At 39.1% G+C, this 18,039-nt stretch overlaps 1 protein-coding gene across 3 annotated transcripts in view; it reads left to right on the top strand.

Moving 5' to 3' along the window:
• Positions 1-375: 375 nt before the first annotated feature.
• Positions 376-18,039, top strand: part of camk1b (calcium/calmodulin-dependent protein kinase Ib) — a 40,303-nt gene continuing 22,639 nt past the window's right edge. The window contains exons 1-3 of one of the 3 annotated variants that reach the window (XM_026168350.1): positions 376-532; positions 2,365-2,377; positions 6,513-6,626. In XM_026168350.1, coding sequence (XP_026024135.1) covers positions 2,367-2,377; positions 6,513-6,626 — 125 coding nt within the window. In that variant the 5' untranslated portion in view covers positions 376-532; positions 2,365-2,366. The other 2 variants (XM_026168351.1, XM_026168352.1) reach the window with 2 other exon arrangements.

Genomic DNA, 18,039 nt, shown 5'->3' with positions numbered 1-18,039 from the left:
CATAACGATTATTTTATTGCAACACTGTCGCACTTCTATGTGACAGCAGGCCAATAAAAGCGGCTACACCACTCAGCGTGTGCATGTCACAAGTATTTATCTAAACTTATTAGAGCTTATAATACCTAACTAGCCTACACCTGGAAGTCTGTTAACCACAGCACCTTGGCTGTTAACGTCATAAAAACCGTGACACATTGTGTTTATTACAGCCACTATCGAAACAGCACGTCGATACAGGTGTTCTCGCCTCCAAGCATTTTATTACAGGTGTGGGAGTCACGAGTGAGGGGAGGGAAAGAGGGAGGAGGCAGCTACCGTCGGTGAGACAGAGCCGTTCACCTATGCGCCACACTGCTAGAGCGGTGATTGGTCCGCTTCACTGTGTCCGTCCTTGCCCTGAGGTGACGTCAGGAGGAACCCTGCTGGTGGAGGTTGGCGCGTGCAGATTCAGCGCGAGCGCTCAGAGTAGGAGAGACAGCCGGCGGGCTCCAGGCAGAGACTCCGGACCTTCGTGACAGCACATTTTCAGGTAGGAGGGAGACACTGCGTTAACTTTCATTTTGACTCCCACCCCTTCCGACAAAGAGCAGATAGGCGCTTGAGCGCGATTTCTCGTCAGGGTTTGGACAGCTGCTCTCCCCCACTGAGCTCTCTGTGAGGTAAGCTGTCGTTAACGGGCACTTTGGCTGCATTTACCTCGCCTGTAAGGACTTTTCCGTAGAAGGAATGTGTTTATAACAGCTGAAGTGAGATTTGACGACTTTTAAAAATAACTCGTTTTCAGCGTTATAGGCTGCTGAAGCATAAACAGCAGCCGGGGTCACGTTATATCCTCCCATTCACTCCGAGAGGACCTCGGTGTAACTAAAGCTGCTGTTTTGAAGATCAGATGCTGACATGGAATATACTAGAGACTGAAGTGATCGCTTTTTATCCTCTTCTTCTTTCACTGAAACCATATACAGGTAGATATCTATCTAAATGGCTCAAGTTTAACTTATGGTATGTCTACAAAAAGCGTTAGGCCAGAAGGATCCCTGTTATTAATCTGTAAATCAGAAATACTGTAATGATTTCATCAGTAAAAACACATCACACTGTACGTCTTCCCCGGGAAGTCCTTAAAGCAGTTTGAGTGTAACCCCATCTGTCTCTGTCGTTTATTTGCTTTCTGTTTCTCTGTGGCTTTCTTTACACACCGTCTCTCACTTTCTTAACACTTCACACACCTCCTCACCTCTTCTACTAAGAAGTCCTCTTATCATTGATAAGCTGGCCTTAAGAGGAGATTTGGTGTGCGTCACTGACAGCAGATGACCAATCAACACTGCTGTTAGAAAAATCTCAATGTGTTTGCCATGGAAGCAGATGGGTGCAGGTCGGTTGATTGATATGCAGGTATGGATGGGCTCCATGGCGTTCAGTTGACAGCTGCTTTCTGACTCTGGGAAACACAAACTGGCTCTTCTTTCTTCTCTTTCACTGTCTGTGTTTATGCTTCTAAATATGTTCCACTTGGCACCCTGTGGAAAAAGAGCTTGCCCACATCTGCGGAGGTCTTTGTCAAGTGTTTGACCTAATGAAACTTGTTGTTGTTGTATGAAATATGTGAATGGAGTTTGTTAGTTTGTTTTGACAGCAGCTGCTTTCCCCCCCCTGTGTCTTTCGTCCTTGTCAGTGTGCGCAACATTCTCAGAAACAAAAAAACTAGATTCCTCAAAAACAAAAACACTAGTTTTCCAAAGAGATAATAAAGATATCAAGATAAATAACCAAACATGTTGGGGGTAGGTTTATGAAATTTGATTCAAAAACATAGCCAGACTCATCTGAAGGTTTTAAAATCACTGAAAGATCATCTCTTTGCACTAGTGTAGTGAGCTTTCAGTGAACTCTGTCTGCTTTAACAGGAATGCATTCCTTGGACATGTCTTTGACTTTTTGTTCATACTTGGCAGCATATTTTCCCCTCAGTTTGCCATAGATGGTGTGGAGAAGTATGGAATAATAGTGATTAAGCTGAGCCAAAATCAGTTTTTATTCTTTAAAAAAACAGAAGAATAATAAACAGAACCAATTTGGAATTTATCTGCATCGTTATAGAGACACAAGCCAAATAAGTTATTTGCAGAGCTCTGTCTCCTTAAATGTTAATTTAACTTTTTCTACTTCCTCTTTTTTTCAGTCTTTTGCATTCATTTTGTGGTGTGTTCATGTGTGTGTTTGTGTGTCTGTGAGTGTGAGAGACGGTTTAGCAGGGCCGGACAGAGCTTTTTTGCACGTGCCATTTTGTCACATTTAACTGTCGTCGTGTGTGTGTGTGTTTGTGTGTGTGTTTCTTCTGTCCACTGCGCATCACAGGAATGGGAAACCAGTGAGTACAGCAACTCTCTCTAATTCTTCAACAGGGGGTGAATGCTGCATGTCACCTACTTCTCAGGGAATGTGACTATGATATTGTGCTTTTTTTCCAACCTCCAGCTTCTTCAGTCCTGTTGCTTATTTACTCAGTTGAGCAGCTTATCGTGTCCCACTGGCCAAAGTCATGCCATCCGTGGACGTTGAAGGGCTTTTTTTTTTATCCGCTTTATGCTCATACAATACCATGCATGTATCTTTCCTCTACTCTTCCACATATTTAAGCTTTGGCCTTTTCTGCCCTTGCGTGTGTGAAACATGAACCTTAATCTGCTGTTTATAGCATTTGCCTGTTTTTTTTTTTTAATAAAAAAAAAAAACAACAGACACCCTTGCTCATGTCTAACTGGATTAAACTCCAGTGGCTTGAAATGTGTTGTTTTGATATAAAAGTGCTGTGAAGGAGGTTTAGGTGCATGTTGGCATTTGCTGCGTAATGCTACCTTTAGAAAATGCAACCACTGGCAACAAAAGGTTGACGCATATATGGATTAAAAATTACTTTGATGTTCAATGTCACTTCTTCTCAGTGCATGAATTAACATGAATTTCCATATGAGCAAGGTGAGATGCTACAAACAAGCAGCATGTGAGAGGTGTTTTCACTCTTCCTCTGGCTTCATGTTCTCAAAAGTCTTTTGCTCTTATGCAGTTAGGGGGATTAAAAAATACAAAGCCTTTCAGAACTGTGAAGAATTTTATTTTCAGTTGTTTAATTCATTGTTTAGTCTCTTAATGGAAGTCATGTTTTACTGTAGCTTTTTATTATGCAACCCAACCATTTTGTATACAGAAAACGAACATCTTTACAATCAAGGGGTCATGACTGTGTAGTTGCATAGTTCTCATAAAATATATCTTTTATATATATTTAAATAAATAAATATTTCTTATATAATATTATACTGTTAAATGCCAGACTTTCAAAAAGCACGTGTACAAATGATCCATGTGAACCAAAAGCTCAGACTTCAGATTGCTCTTGGGTCTGTATGTTGTAAATAAAAGAGAGTTATCATCTCAACAGCTCAGACCTTCTGTTTGCAACAGGTAGTCAATCAGAAGAGTTTTGGCTTAAAGGTAGTGGAGCAATAACTTTGTGCTTTGGAATGTGGACAAACTGAGGGGCTGCACCAAATCCTACAATGCGATAGACAAGGATTATTTTGAACAGTGAATCATGCAAAGCTTCTGTGGTTGGGGCCAAGAAACAACTATGATGGTAGAAATGATTGCAACATATCAACTTTAAGTAGTTGTTTTGGCAGTGCAGGTTCAAGGTCCTGACTTGAAGTTACTCCAGGTTATTTTGTAAGGAAAACATTAAAGTAAAAATTGCTAAATGAATCCACAGTTTCCATAGAAAGAGACAGGTGGTGAGCATACACATGGGAATTCAGTTAGTCTGCTCTTTTATTATTTGTTGATTCTTCACAGTAGTTACAGGACTACAGGCTGTGCAACATCAGATGTATCAGTAAAGTATTTACACATGGTTAACTATACTTCCTTATACAACTATCCTCACTTTGCATGCTGGTTTTCATGTTTAATTTAGAGACACTTCCTTTTTACTTCATCTTCTCTAAATAGCGCACCAAATGATGTGGTGTAGAATGACTCATATGTATTTAAATGTTAACGGTAAGCTTTGTTCCGACAGGCTCATTTGGTTGGTTTGTTCCTTAGATTATATCGGAAGTTGAACATGAACACATACAAAAATTAGCACTGAGAATTACTCTGTAGATTAAAATGAAACAGTTCTTCCTGTGCATATATGTGCACTTTATGTCTGAGCAGGCTATTTTGATATATTCAAGCTAAAGGTAACACACCGCAGCCAGCCGTCAAAGTAACCAGAATGATTTCCAGCTTAGCTGCCACCTGCCATTAGACACTAAAGCAATTTAGACGCTCAGATACCATAGCAGCGCCTTTGGGTTTCCATGGCGACATGTATGAAGCCAACTTCTGGCATTAGTGAAGGTAACACGACTGTCGCTGCGCCTGTCTGTGTGCGTCTGTATGTGTGTGATCATGTGAAAACCCCTGGACACACGTGGGAAAAAAAATAATCTTTGAATTCATGCTACTGTGCGTGTACACCAATCAGTGCCTGCAGCTAGAAGAGGCCATGACCATTTGTTCTGAGATAACTGCAGTGCTAAGCCTCGCCTTGTTTATATGGCTACAGTGCCTCTTGGCATTAAAATGAGCTGATTCTGAACTAATTGGAAGATGATTAACTGCGCTGTTATATCGCCTTTAGCAGAACAACACTGGCCCAGTCCAGAACAATATGTTATATCATCCCATATAGACAGACTGTGAAGTTGCCAGGCAGGCAGCAGGAACAGAGGAGGAGTGAGGCATGCTGATATGAACAGGGCTATTTTAGTCTTCGAGATCTTGAGGCACTTTCTAGGTTTAGATTATGATAGCTGTGACAGCAGGGTCCTCTGTGATCCCTCCCACTCTTCAAAGTGTGGTGAGGACAAACATCTGAAAGTTAACTTCTGGTGTGAAAAATGAAGTGAGAAGAAAACAGGAAGAAACAAACATTGTTTCAATGAGAGCTGCATTTATAACTTTTTAATGGTAGAAGGGTATTTATGGAGGGCTTAATACCTTGGCCGGGTATATGAGTGTGAATCTAATTTTGTTTGACTTTATTTGAGTTCACCTAACTTGCCTGATGCTCAACTTTAAATAGATAAACACACGTTTCATAAGCATAAACATCTGAGTTTCAGTTCTTCATAACAATGTGCTTCTTCAGAGGGGCTCATCTTAAAGTTGGACTTGTCAACACAGCTTTGCAGCTCTGTGAAAAAAACATTGCGTGAGGATGACAAATTTATATGTTATCTGGATCCATAATACAACCAGAGTTGTATGCAGCTCTGATACAACTGCAGTGGTAAGAAGTTAAGCACTTGAAGTTATGTACTTAGGACATACAGCAGCAACTGAACTGCTTCAGGTCACTGTTTGGTTTACTTACTAACCTGGCAGATACAAGACTTGGCTTTTGGCCCTGTCTGCAATGAATTCCTCTTTTGCTGATTATAAATTGTATTGCACATGACTGCACTGATGTAACTTCACAACATCTCTATATAGTTGGAAGTGAACTTTATTGTTTGCCATTTTGAAGCTTTATAGCGCTGCATATGCTACATGTTACAACCACTTAAAAGGAATCACCAGCACACAAGCAACCGTGACCAGATATTTACCAGTGTTTTTGTGTAAATGACCAATTCTCTCCTGGCCCTGTGCTTAGAGTCCTATGCCATACAATGTTGACTGTGTGAAAACGCAACAGAAACATGCAGCTGTTGCTGTAACAAAGTGTTGCAATGGTTTGCCTGTAGTTGCAACTCAGTGTGGTTAGTTTTTGAAAGGCGCTGTAGAAAGGTCTGTGATCTCATTTGTATGAGACACAAACACACCATACAGTGGAGGACATCGAGGTGATGGTATACCTGCTGCTTGGTCTATGACTTTTTGTCATACTCAGTGTGAAAGAAGAGGGCCAGAGAAGGTGGCGGGCGTTGTGTGTAGCCATTTCCCTCGTTGCCAGGATAAAAAAATGGCGGGTATGATTCTTGAGAAGGAGTCGGTCTCATAACTCATCCAGTACCGTCACTCCTTGACCAATCAGTGGCACGGAGTCTGTTGACATCACAACTCGACTTGGCTCGATTGGAAACCTGGTCTAGTAGGTACTAAAAAGTACTTGGTATAAGGTACTATCACCTAATGGAAAAACCTAAAAACCAAGTTGAGATGAGTCATGTGGATTCTAGTGGAAAAGTGGCTTAACAGACACCCACCTGGCTTATACACACCCTAATAAATCAGCTAAACAACTAATATATTCCCAACACAGTGAAATAATGCTCACATAGTAATGTGACCTACATTTGGATATGAAATGTTTAATCTAACTGATAAGGGTAAAAAATAGATTTGCAATAAAAAGCACAAGAGATGTGAGCCCTGAACTATCAGTGAAGTATTTATGGCAGTTAAATGCCGATATTTATGAATATTTTCTCCTTATCCCCCTTTTTCCTCACTAGCATTGTTTCTGAGCGTCCCAACAAGAAGATGCCGCTGGATGAGGACTGTCATGCCTGGAAAAAGAAGACCACGGACATAAAGGAGAAGTATGACTTCAAAGACGTCCTGGGCACGTAAGTGTGTCTTTGCCACAGTGTTGAAATCCTTCGTGCTGTTGGTTTGCGAGATGTCTTTGTCACACTCTAGAAGACATTGCAGAACCATGAAGTGCAAAAATGGTGTGCTCTTTAATGCCTGTCTATTCACTTGTCTCACATGGACAAAATCCAGAAATATATACTTGACACTAGATTTCATTTTTTTTATAAAACCATTATACATGTAATTACCTAGTAAGTGTTGCTGCTTGAAGAATGTATAAACCATAGTTGGTAAAGGGCACTCAGCCGTGAATGTATTGAATAGGCAAATGATGCACCCATACGCGGTGTTATGCAACCATCCGCCTAAAAGGGCTGCCTTTTGCAAGCCAACTTCATGCTGGGTGCTCTTGTGAATGTCAGGTTTTTAGTTTTGTGTTCCACCTTTTGTTTCACCTGCCTTTTTCTCTTTGAAGTATTATATCTACTCAAACATGGACTTATTTTCAGAAAAATCATCTGATCAAAGCCCGTGAATTTAGCTAATGACCTCACAATTACTTGTTGTGTGTGACACTGATTTTTACTTGTATTTGTTTTTTTACCCAGCATCTAGTCTCCCACAGTTTGTCTTCACTTGTCAGGGTCAGTGGCTACATTTATCTGCTGCGTATATAGTCTATATGGTTATCAGCAGCTGAATAAATAAATGGATGTATGACAAACCCTGTAACAGATGTTATTGTTCTCTCAGACTGATTAAAAAAAAAAGGGTCATCAAATATGATTTGGAGGTTTTCAGTATACCATGGCAATCTGCCCAAGTAAAGTCTATGTATGAGGAACACTGCCGTGTCACCGGTATCCTGTTGATCTACCTCTCTGGCCCAGTGTCAACAATCCTGCCACAAAGCATTACACTGAGATGCTGATCAGCTGCTGCTTGTGTGCAAATGAATACAATGTTAGACCTCTTAAAGAAGTGTATTTCTTAGTCAGTACACAAGATAAACACACAGCCTCGTAAATTTAAACCTGTTTAATGTAGTGTCGACGAAAGGCCAAAATGATACTCCTGAGAAGGATCAGCATTAATACTGAAGTAATCTATTGATCTACTTCGATTATTCTTATTCTTATATTATAAGATTGTTAAGCCAAAGGACCTCTCAACAAATTATCACTATTTTATATTGCTGAACAGCCAAATGAGGAACACTTCATTCTCTATTCCCCTGTAATATACTGTTTAACTGGGAAACATGTTTTACGTAACAGTGATTCTGTGATTCTGTAAATGTGTGGCTCACTGTTTAAGAAAGCATAAAGTCAAACTGCATAGCTGAGTGTCTTTGTTTATTCCAGCACATATGTCATTATATGAGACTAGTGACACATAAAAATATGTAACAGACTTGGATTCTCACTTCTTAGTCTGTCACTGTGTTTTTACGTCTGTGTCGCTGGTGAGTGTGAAACACTAGGAAGGAGGATTGGCTGCTCTGAAAACTATTTAAGCTGTTTTTCATCAAACCACCAGCAGTCTTTGCCTACATTCAGTATTATCAGTACTTGCAGACAAGATTGCTATATCGCTGAAATATTTTTGGATGTAGTGTCCTGCGTTCAGCTGGCTGCAGATTTGTGCTTGTCCCCTTATTAATGATCTGTTTGCTGTGTAATCTCTCAAAGTGTGTGCGTGCGTGTGTGCCTGTGTTATATGACTTAATATGTCTTAGTGTGATTCACTTGGGAATGTGACCTAGTTTGTTTTTGTTTTTGTTCCCATAGAACATAATGTTAAATTGATTTATACTTTCTTGCTTTTGTTATTTCATGGGACAAAAAATGTGAAAGTGGCTTCTTTCATGAATAAGTCATAGCATGAGATGTTTAAATCCTGCAAAACATAGCATATAAATCACAAACATTAAGTTTAGGATTTATTCACATGGGTGTGATTGTGATTATCACTTTATCTCAAATGGTCATGCTTGATTTTTGAATGGCAACCCCGCTGTTTGTTATTTATAGAAACTTGAATCATTCCTGACGTATCTGAAGCGCAGCTACACTATATGTGCTAGTATGCAGGAATCCCACTGTTGTAGCTGCACACAGCATGCTAGTCAAATCTTGATGTGATTTGGCTTTTATAAAAATATAATTTATTCTGACATCAAGACTGTTTCTGCCTTTCAGAGGTCATGCTGGGATTGAGATCGTCCTCCTGTCCAAATAGTCCCACTGTCTTTCCCACTATGAAATGTTTTCCCAAAATTACTTTAGCAATTTGGATCCCATTTTTCCCCTTTAAGCCTATACTGTTTTGTGCATGCATACTTGTAACACTTAATGCCTAGAATAACTCCTGGTTATAAGCTCGTTAAGCATGGATGCCGAGTGTCATAAGACAGGATGTTTGTCCAAGGTGTCTTGCTTAAAGCGTGTTTTCCATACACCCACATCCTTGTTAGTTTTGGATTAAGTTCTGTGAACTTAGATGAAACCTAATACAAGGTGAAAGCTAGCTGGTTTTGTGAGTTTATAAAACCTCCCCTTGCTCCTTTTGTGTCACAAGTTGACATAAGTAGAAACATATTCAAAACCTAATCATAATATGAAGAATACATATATATATAACCAGCTGAGCCTGGTTGACAGCCACATACATGAAAATCCTTTCAACCCTCTTATTGTCATCCCTCTAGTTCTCCACCTGCCCCCGGTTTGGGGCTGAGCTTGTTTATGGAGAGATCACCGGCTCAATGCATCACTCAGCTGTTTGCCACATTCATTTGCCTTTGCTGGATTGTTGTCTTGGTAACAACAAGAGACACTTTCCATAATGGACTCAAACAGTCACTATGGAAACAAAGTTTTTGATTCGCTATTAATAATCCACCACCGGGTTCATGTGTGTGCTTTGTGAATCGGATTAAAAATTAAATTTTTTTTAATGGAAACACAGAAAATTTGATGCGCTTCTATACCTTTCTCTACACACGTTTTGTGTTTGTTTGGGGTTTTTTTGGAACCTTCCTTGCTCATATTTTGACAATGATCGGGGTGGTCACTGATGTAAAACCATTAGTATTAGTCTTAAACATTAGTCATCAATTTACCTGTCCTGAATTTGCAAAAACATTCAGTAAATGCAAAATAATCAAATGTGTATTTAAATGACTTGTTATTTATATATGTCACATTTATTTCCTTCAGGGGTCTTCAATGACACAGTTATCCCAGCACTTTAGGATGCTTGGTCTGTTGCAGTATCAGTGCAGATACCTTGGCTTTAGGTTTATGCCAATACTGAATACTGATACAGCTCCAGTGTACATTAACAAGCTTTGTTTCTCACTGTGAGGTAAAGACTGGAAATCATTCTTTTATCTTTCAAGCAGCATCAGGTTCAAATTAAACTTTTTTTCAAACTTCACAAAGCAAATGTAACAGGTACATGCAATGGTATAAATGTACTGAACTGCTTTTTATGATCAAAATAATACCAAACAATGGTACACACAAACAAATTGTACTTTTGATGTTGATCAAAGTTTTTGCGCTTGCTGTCCTAAACGCTCTTGCTAGTGTCTCTCTTCTCTTTCTCTGCTTTCCATTTTACCCCTGTGTACCCCTCTGTACACACATGGAGTGTAGCTGGACAGAGAGACAGGTATAGATGAGTGTAATGAAGCTGATGGCTTACTAATGCTACTGCAAGCACTATAAAATCTTCCTAACAAGTGTAAAATCGAATATAGCAACATCCAAAATGTTAACAGAGAAAGAGAGAGCGAAGCTGAAATGGAAAGCACACTCCTTTTATTGTGGCCAACTCACTTGACCATTGTTTGTTGGAAATCACCTAGTCAGTTACAAACTATAAAAAAAAACCCCAGAACTTGTGGCGTAGCATAGGGCTGGGCCATATCATACCGTTCACGGTAATACTGGTATAATGTTGGGCAACGATAAGAAAATGAAATATCGCGATAGAATATGGGTAAAACGCGCATCGTTGAATGAAACGGATGAACCAGAATTGGTTTGTAAAAATGCTGCAACTTCACTGGTGTGGAACTGGTTATGCTGAGGATATGTTGGCCAATGTTGGCCAATTTCCACTGGAAATGCCTTTTGGTTAAACTGTCAGCAAGGAATTTCCATTTGCACTGTTAATTTTTTATATTATATAACTTTAATGCACATAAAAAAACAGCTGCTTGTGAAAAGTGAAAATACATTGATGTTTTTTTTCCACTAATAAAATTGTGGAGTTGTAAAGTATTTTGTCTAGTGTCAATTATATCGTCAGTTATATCGTTATCGCAAATTTTCAAATGTATATCGTGATAAATATTTTTGGTCATATCGCCCTGCTCTAGCGTAGCATGTGTGAAATACACAGTGTCACTTCCCTGACCCATGTCTATTGGTGCACTTTTTTCTGATGAGTAACCTATTAAATATAGAAATGAATTAAATAAAGCGCTGTGCAAAACTCTTAAGTCACCTTTCTTAAAAATATATTGTTTAATATTTTGCTTGGAAAATAGGTGCAATAATTTAAGGAAATGTGTATCAACATGCATGGAAATATGGTATATATAAGGTAAAACAGAGTTTATATAATTCTAATGAACTTGAAAATCAGTATTTGGCACGATCACCTCTACTCTTAAATACAGACTGACCTCTCTTAACCAAGCTTTCTGGTAATTTCTTTAAGCACTCTTCAGGAATAGTCCTTCAGGAATAGTCCTTCCATGTATGCTTTTACTACACTGGCAGTGTGTTTGAGAAATGGAAATGGCTGTTGTCAGTCAGATGGTATCCTGATGATACTGCATCTTGTCTCAAAATCTGGTGTTCCTTTTCTGAATTTATAATAATTTCACCAATTTTGACAAGATCTCCAACACCGCTGACTGAAATGCAGCCCCAAACCATGACAGAAGCTCAACTATGTTTTACAGATGGCTGTCTCCTGACCTCCTTTGTAAATACTAACAATTAGAACTAAAAAAAAAAAACTTTTCACATTTGGATTCATCACTCCATCAGACCCTTTGGTCTAGTTAGTCTAGTTATTGTGCAATTTGGCATACCTCAACATTTTCTTCCCATTTTGCTATCCTTAAAAAAATGGCCTTTTGACAGCCACGTCCTAGCTAAGTTATCCGTTTTATGAAAACAACACTAGTTCATCTTTCGAGTTAGGAGCCTTTTTATATTATATGATTCATAGGTCGGTGTTAAGTGGCTTTGAAAATAGTCAGGTACAAGAATTGGACTGAAAATGAGTGAAAAAGCAGCCAGTCTCCAAAGAGAAACTTCTGCAAGCTATTGCCAAGACCACTTTCAAAATTACAAGAAAGTCTGGCTCCTTGGAAATAAAATAAAGAAATTGGGGGTAGCTCAACCCTATTGCACAGTACTCTAGGTCAGCCCCATAGAGTTTTGTGTTGTTACAAATGCCCCATCCAGCTGTCTGATCAGTATCTGATATAAGTGTTGTATCAGTGCATCAGTCCTATGAACCACATAACAGCTGCTTGCATTTGGTTAATCCCCAGCTGCAGGCACATGTTTCAGTAATCAAAACAGATGGGGATTAATAAAAACAAGCAATGGTACTGCAATCAACTTAAATCCTCCCTTAAGTTAACACCCCCAACCTCTCTCTCTTTCTATTTGTCCTACCCAACTCAAAACTTGGATCTCGGCTGTCAGAAAGCCAACCTCATTTTTGGCTCCACATCTCTATCACCTGCTCTCTATTTCCTGGTTTCAAACTGTGTTCAGTGTGGGATGGGGGATCCCAGTGTATCCTGCTGCCCTTTGATTTTCAGCTGAAATTAAAGCGTTCATTATGCAGGGTTGAGGACACACAGCTGAGCATAATGCCACAGATCCTCTTCAGGGCTTTTGTTAATCACATATAGAGTATTACAGTTACGTTTCTAGTTAAAGATCTGGTAATATTAAAAGTAGCATTTGTCACAGTTACCTTGAATTCAACAAGGGTAGGTGTGCAAGGCTTGGTGTGTATGCAGTCATGCATACATATTCAGATGTTTTTGACTGAGAAGTTTGAATTTCCTTGTCTCTGCTGGTACTTTCCTAACCTTTTATTTCAAATATTGACTTTCACTGCTCTCTCTACAATATGTTGGTAAGCATTTGTCATGAGTCATGTTGCCCCGGGTGTACTGCTCATTGTCACAGGCCCTGTATTTGGAAAATAGGAAATATCTTATATATTGTGTAATGTATTATTATAGAGCCTTTTCAACTTAATATAGAAAATATGAGTGAATCTGCTGTCAGTAGTTATTTATTTGAAACTGTTTCTATGTTTCAAAGACTAGATGACCTATTATGTCATTTGAATCCCAGTGTCCTCCATTATTTCACTTTTTTCCCCTTCTTTCTGTTGTTAAGATGTTGATCTTTTCACTGTAGTGCCTATAAACATCTCTTTGCAAGAAATGTTCCCACACTTTGCCACAGGCTTTGAGATTTCTTTAGTGATGATAAACTGCACAAATGAACCATGCTGACTTTTTTGACATTTAAATGGCTGCACATGTTCTCATGCCGCGAGCAGTAAGGCGGAATTCTTGGTATTTTTAGCCTAGAATACATTGCAAAACATAGAGGAGATAAAGCAACAAGAGACTGGCTATAGGAGGAAGTGGACAGAAAAAGCAGGGGTGCATGGTGTAATCATCTAAAATCGTTATGGCTGATGGATTGGCCACTGCCTGTCTTCGTCAGTCATGTTCTGTGGTGACCCAGTGGCCCTCGTTGTTTGTAGGATCTGCTATTGGCTGCAATTGATTTGGTAAGAGTTGTGTTTTTGTACATGCGGGGGTGATGGAGAGGCACAGAGAGTAAAAGGATTCAACACTTGTTTTTCTTTTCTGTCCCGTTGTGTATGTTTATAGGCACATGCAGTATAATTATAATAATCAATAAAACCTCTCTATTTCTGTTATCTCTTGTTGACCTTCAGCTCCCCCCATTTGACTTGGCAACTCTGAGAATGAAAGAGGATCCATTCATCACTTCTCTTCTCTTTTTACCAAGCAAAGAGCACAGATATTTTTATGTGCTAGACTTCAGAGTGAGCTTATATTGTTCAGTGTCTATTAGATGGATGAGATACTAATCTTTTTAACTTCATCAGTGTGTATTTCTTTGATATGAAACTGTGTTGCTGATGTTTCTCAGTGAAATGCTGGATTCAAGATTTTTGCTGATTTGTTGTACAGAATCAACAGTTAGTGCTGGGACACAATCTGTTAGTGAAAAGAGGAACCTTTTGCTCCACTTGTTACCTCATACTCATGCCTCTGGGCTATTACATGGGTTTTAACACTGATTTGCCTCTCTGTCTAAGGGCTCTCTGCTCCTGAGTGGAAGGGTTCAATAACTCAGCACTAAATGTTCATACGTCTGAGTGTGTTTATTTGGGCACTTTTATGCACAGTTTCATTTGTGAATGACGATGATTTGCATGACCAGAGATGAGGCTTTGACCACGCTGTAGCATTAAATGTTCTTACAGTAAATCATATTATTGTTTAGAGCAGGAAAGTCAAACTCATTTTACACCATGGGCCACATTCAGCCCACTTTGAGCTTAAGTGGGCTGATTCAGCCAAACTCCCCTTTCTGTCAGTGTAAAGATGTTTAACTACGCATTTAATCCCATTTATTATCAGAAAAAGAAGTGCAGCTTCAACAGTACAGCTCAGTTTTTCTACAAGGATAAAAATGCTGCCGTAGTAAATGACAAAAATCTGTCAGAACTCATAAATAAATGTATAAAACTACAGAAAAAAGTTCTGTTAGCTTACTGCCTGTAGGAAAAGCTGTTTAAAACAAGCAAACAAAAATAAAAAACGCATTGGAGTCTTTACTAGGTCAGTTATGGCCCCTGGGCATTATGTTTGACAACTCTGATTTAGAGAGACCACGGTCTCTAAAACACGTACTAACCTCTCTTATAGTATATAAATCTTATAGTAAATAAGGGACATGCCTTTGTCTGGATCTTGCACTCACCCGTTCAAAGTTTCATTGTCATTGAAATGACTGTTTCGATGACAGTCAGTTGCCATCTTCAAAGTGACTTTGGCCCAGCAAGGCAGTGATAAACAGCAACGAGGTAGAGTCAGACTGTGGTGGCCAGTTTGCAGCTGAATGGGATCAGATTACAGATGTGCATTGTGTTTGTGATTAAACTGCAAAAATCACAAATCAGTTGTGGTATGTTGCAAACCTGTTGCTACCTGCATACACAGGAATTCACATTAATTATTTAGTGCAGCCAGAACTTCAGAGATTTGAAATTAAAATTCAGAAATCCCTGCACAGTTAATGATACTGTGGCTTTGTAGTGCAGTGGCCCACTCATGTGCCTAACATGGTCCCTGTTTTAAGACTGGGAGGAGACACAAATCCCTTGGGGGGATATGCAAATATGAAGAGCCATCTAGTGTGGTGACACGTAAATAAGGAAACAGCTGAAAGAAGTTTCTTCAGATGGTGACGTAGTTGCTGTAGGGGCCAGTTTAACTGCAAAATGTCAACTTTGCACAATCAATTGAGTCGGAATCGAGCAACTTGCAGCGTAGACAAGTTGCACTCATTGGTTCTTACTGAGTCAGGTTGCTTGCACCTGATTGGCGATCTGTATTTTTAAATTAGATGGCAGTTAGTTGAATTCTTTGCCAATTTGTCAGAGAGGGATTGAAGTGAGTCCAAGATGTACTGCAGTTGTTTGGACGTTGCATCTCATTAGGTAACCTGTGCAGTCACTTTGCAAATGAAAGTGATTGCCCAGAAATTGAGTGTGTATTACATCCTCAACCACAGTTAGTTGCCACAAATATTGTGTTTACATAGTATTTCCATAATCTTGTAAAGTAATACAGTTCCTATACATAATTACTATATTTATATTGTCTGAATTTGGATGATGCTGCTGAATCCATATTGCTGCAATTTATTACTTCGTTGCTGTGTTGTGCAATATTTCCAAGTAATAAGTGAGCAATCACCCCACACATCCCTATGCCAACATATTTATAGTCTAAAGTGTAGTGTGGAGGTTCAGACACACATGGAGTTTGAAGGAAAATAAGCACAGACTCACTTTTACTACAGCATTTGCGTGTGAAGTTAAATCAAACGAATTCAAAATGATGATTAACAAAGCCGTTCAGACAAAAGAAACAGCCACCTTTATGGAGCAGATGAATCTCACAGCATGAGAGCTGCCCCACTTCATCTATTTTTCATCTCTCCGTGCTTCTTTTTTTCTGTCTGTGTCCTAACTCTCCCATCTCTTCATTTACCACCATATTTATCCCATCGTATTCCTGTAATAGTGCTTATTATAACGTCAGTTTTTAATCTTCACATAAACCCCCAAAGTATACATTTTTCTGTAACGTTATCACCTCATAGCTAGCTTAAAAAGAAGACTGGTTTTCTTTATTTTTTTTAAATTGAGCCTGAGCTGCAGAATAGATGATATTAAAAGGAAGAAGGTGGATGGGGCTTTGCTCCAGTACTGTAAAGCATAGCACAAGACAATACATTACTGTGTCCTTGTAATAGTGTCTCTGGCTTATTCTGTCTTTTCGCTGCTCTTTCAGTTTCAAATTCCAAAAATAGTAATCAAGTGGGACAGATTTTTGCATTCTAAATATGCATTCATTAAGACACTCTAGCAGCCATAGCACAGATCAGTGGAGTTTAACCATTCCTTGGAACAATGACAGTTTAGAACTATTTCCAACTCCAGCACAATCCTCAAAATCCATCCCTGCTTATGGCACCTTCAGCCCTTCAGCCCTGCCCTGACCTAATTCGAACAGAAGTCTGCAACTCAGCATGGCATAGCCTGCAGTTCCTGAATCCACACACACACACACACACACACACACACACACACACACACACACACACACACACACACACACACACACATATATGCCCACTGTCTGGCCCACTTAGGCAACTCCATCTGCTCACAGCAATATATCCTCCTAACAGCTTTTAGTACACTCGCAGGCTTGTCATGTACATCTTCCCACAGTCCTTCTCCATTGTTATAATCCTTTATTGTCCGTATTTCTCACATTTCAAGCTGTCCACATATCAGCAAACTGGCTTGAAAAGACATTCCATGCGCTTATTATCTCCAATCCAAGAAATCCTTAGGGATGCGTGTTCTTTGCTGTCTAACTTAATTATACTCCGCTATATGATTTGATTGGGGGATTTTGTTTTCATGTATGTGCTTCAAAGCAATTCCTGCCAGTAAGTGGAGTTTAAACAGTGGAAAGTTGGGTCTATTTTTATCTTAAATGGATACTAAAGCTCTGGTAGTAACAGAGTTTAGGCCTCTAGATAGCAGTGAGCTATGTAAACATCCACCAAGAGTAACCATTTATGTCTATTTGTCCTTTTCCCGGCCAATTTATGGCAAATATTCATTCCTTTTTAAATTTTATTTTTGATCTCTTTCAACACTCAAACTACCAGCAAACTACTCTGTGTGTGTGTGTGTGTGTGTGTGTGTGTGTGTGTGTGTGTGTGTGTGTGTGTGTGTGTGTGTGTGTGTGTGTGTGTGTGTGTGTGTGTGTTTTTGTTTTTTTTAGCTGGGTAGAGCTTCTTGTTACTTTGTCTTTTGTCAATGCCTGTCCAATGGCGTACTGCAAAGAGGTGCGTGCTGGAAATTTAATTTGTTTACCAAAGAGAGTCAGAATCCATAAATAATCAAGCTATAAAATAAAATCAATTAGTGAAGACTTTAAAGGCCTTTAAACACAGGACACGTAAAATATTTAGTAATCAGACCACTATATTAAGCAACAAGAGTCCTTGTGGCTTAACATGCACATCGGTAGTGAATATACAATGATATGGAAATATTAACTTAATACTGTTTTACCTCAGATAAACAGCTAGGCGCAATCACCTCTCTGAAATGAGTTCTCTGGCTCCTCAGTTGTGGTCCCAACTATGCCAACAGGAGCTCAAACTGCCCCATTGACTTCCTGAAATATGTACGAAAGCATTCATGATACAGCTTCAGCTTCTGGAGCAAATCATAAAATTCTCCTTGCTGCTGTCTTTTCATGGGAATTGGATGAATCCTGAATCTCTGAAACAGCCGGACCAGCTTATCAATGCAAAATACCAACTTGATTTTTTTACAGTGCACTTTTTGAGGGTAAATCTTCCCTAAATGTATGTATATACTTAGCATTTCCATGTCAAAAAGTTTTAGAAATTTCTTGTTGCTTTTTTGCAACTTGCTCTGCATGCAATATCTTAAGTTATAGTTGAACATAATCTTTACTAGCAGGTAGATGTATATATGAGCATTCAGTATATCAGGGCAAGGTTCAAGTTGTAA

This window comes from Astatotilapia calliptera, chromosome 5 (assembly GCF_900246225.1).
Source record: "Astatotilapia calliptera chromosome 5, fAstCal1.2, whole genome shotgun sequence".
Taxonomy (NCBI): Eukaryota; Metazoa; Chordata; class Actinopteri; order Cichliformes; family Cichlidae; genus Astatotilapia; species Astatotilapia calliptera.
Note: the sequence above shows the minus strand (reverse complement) of the source record. Positions and strands in the feature narration are given on the sequence as shown.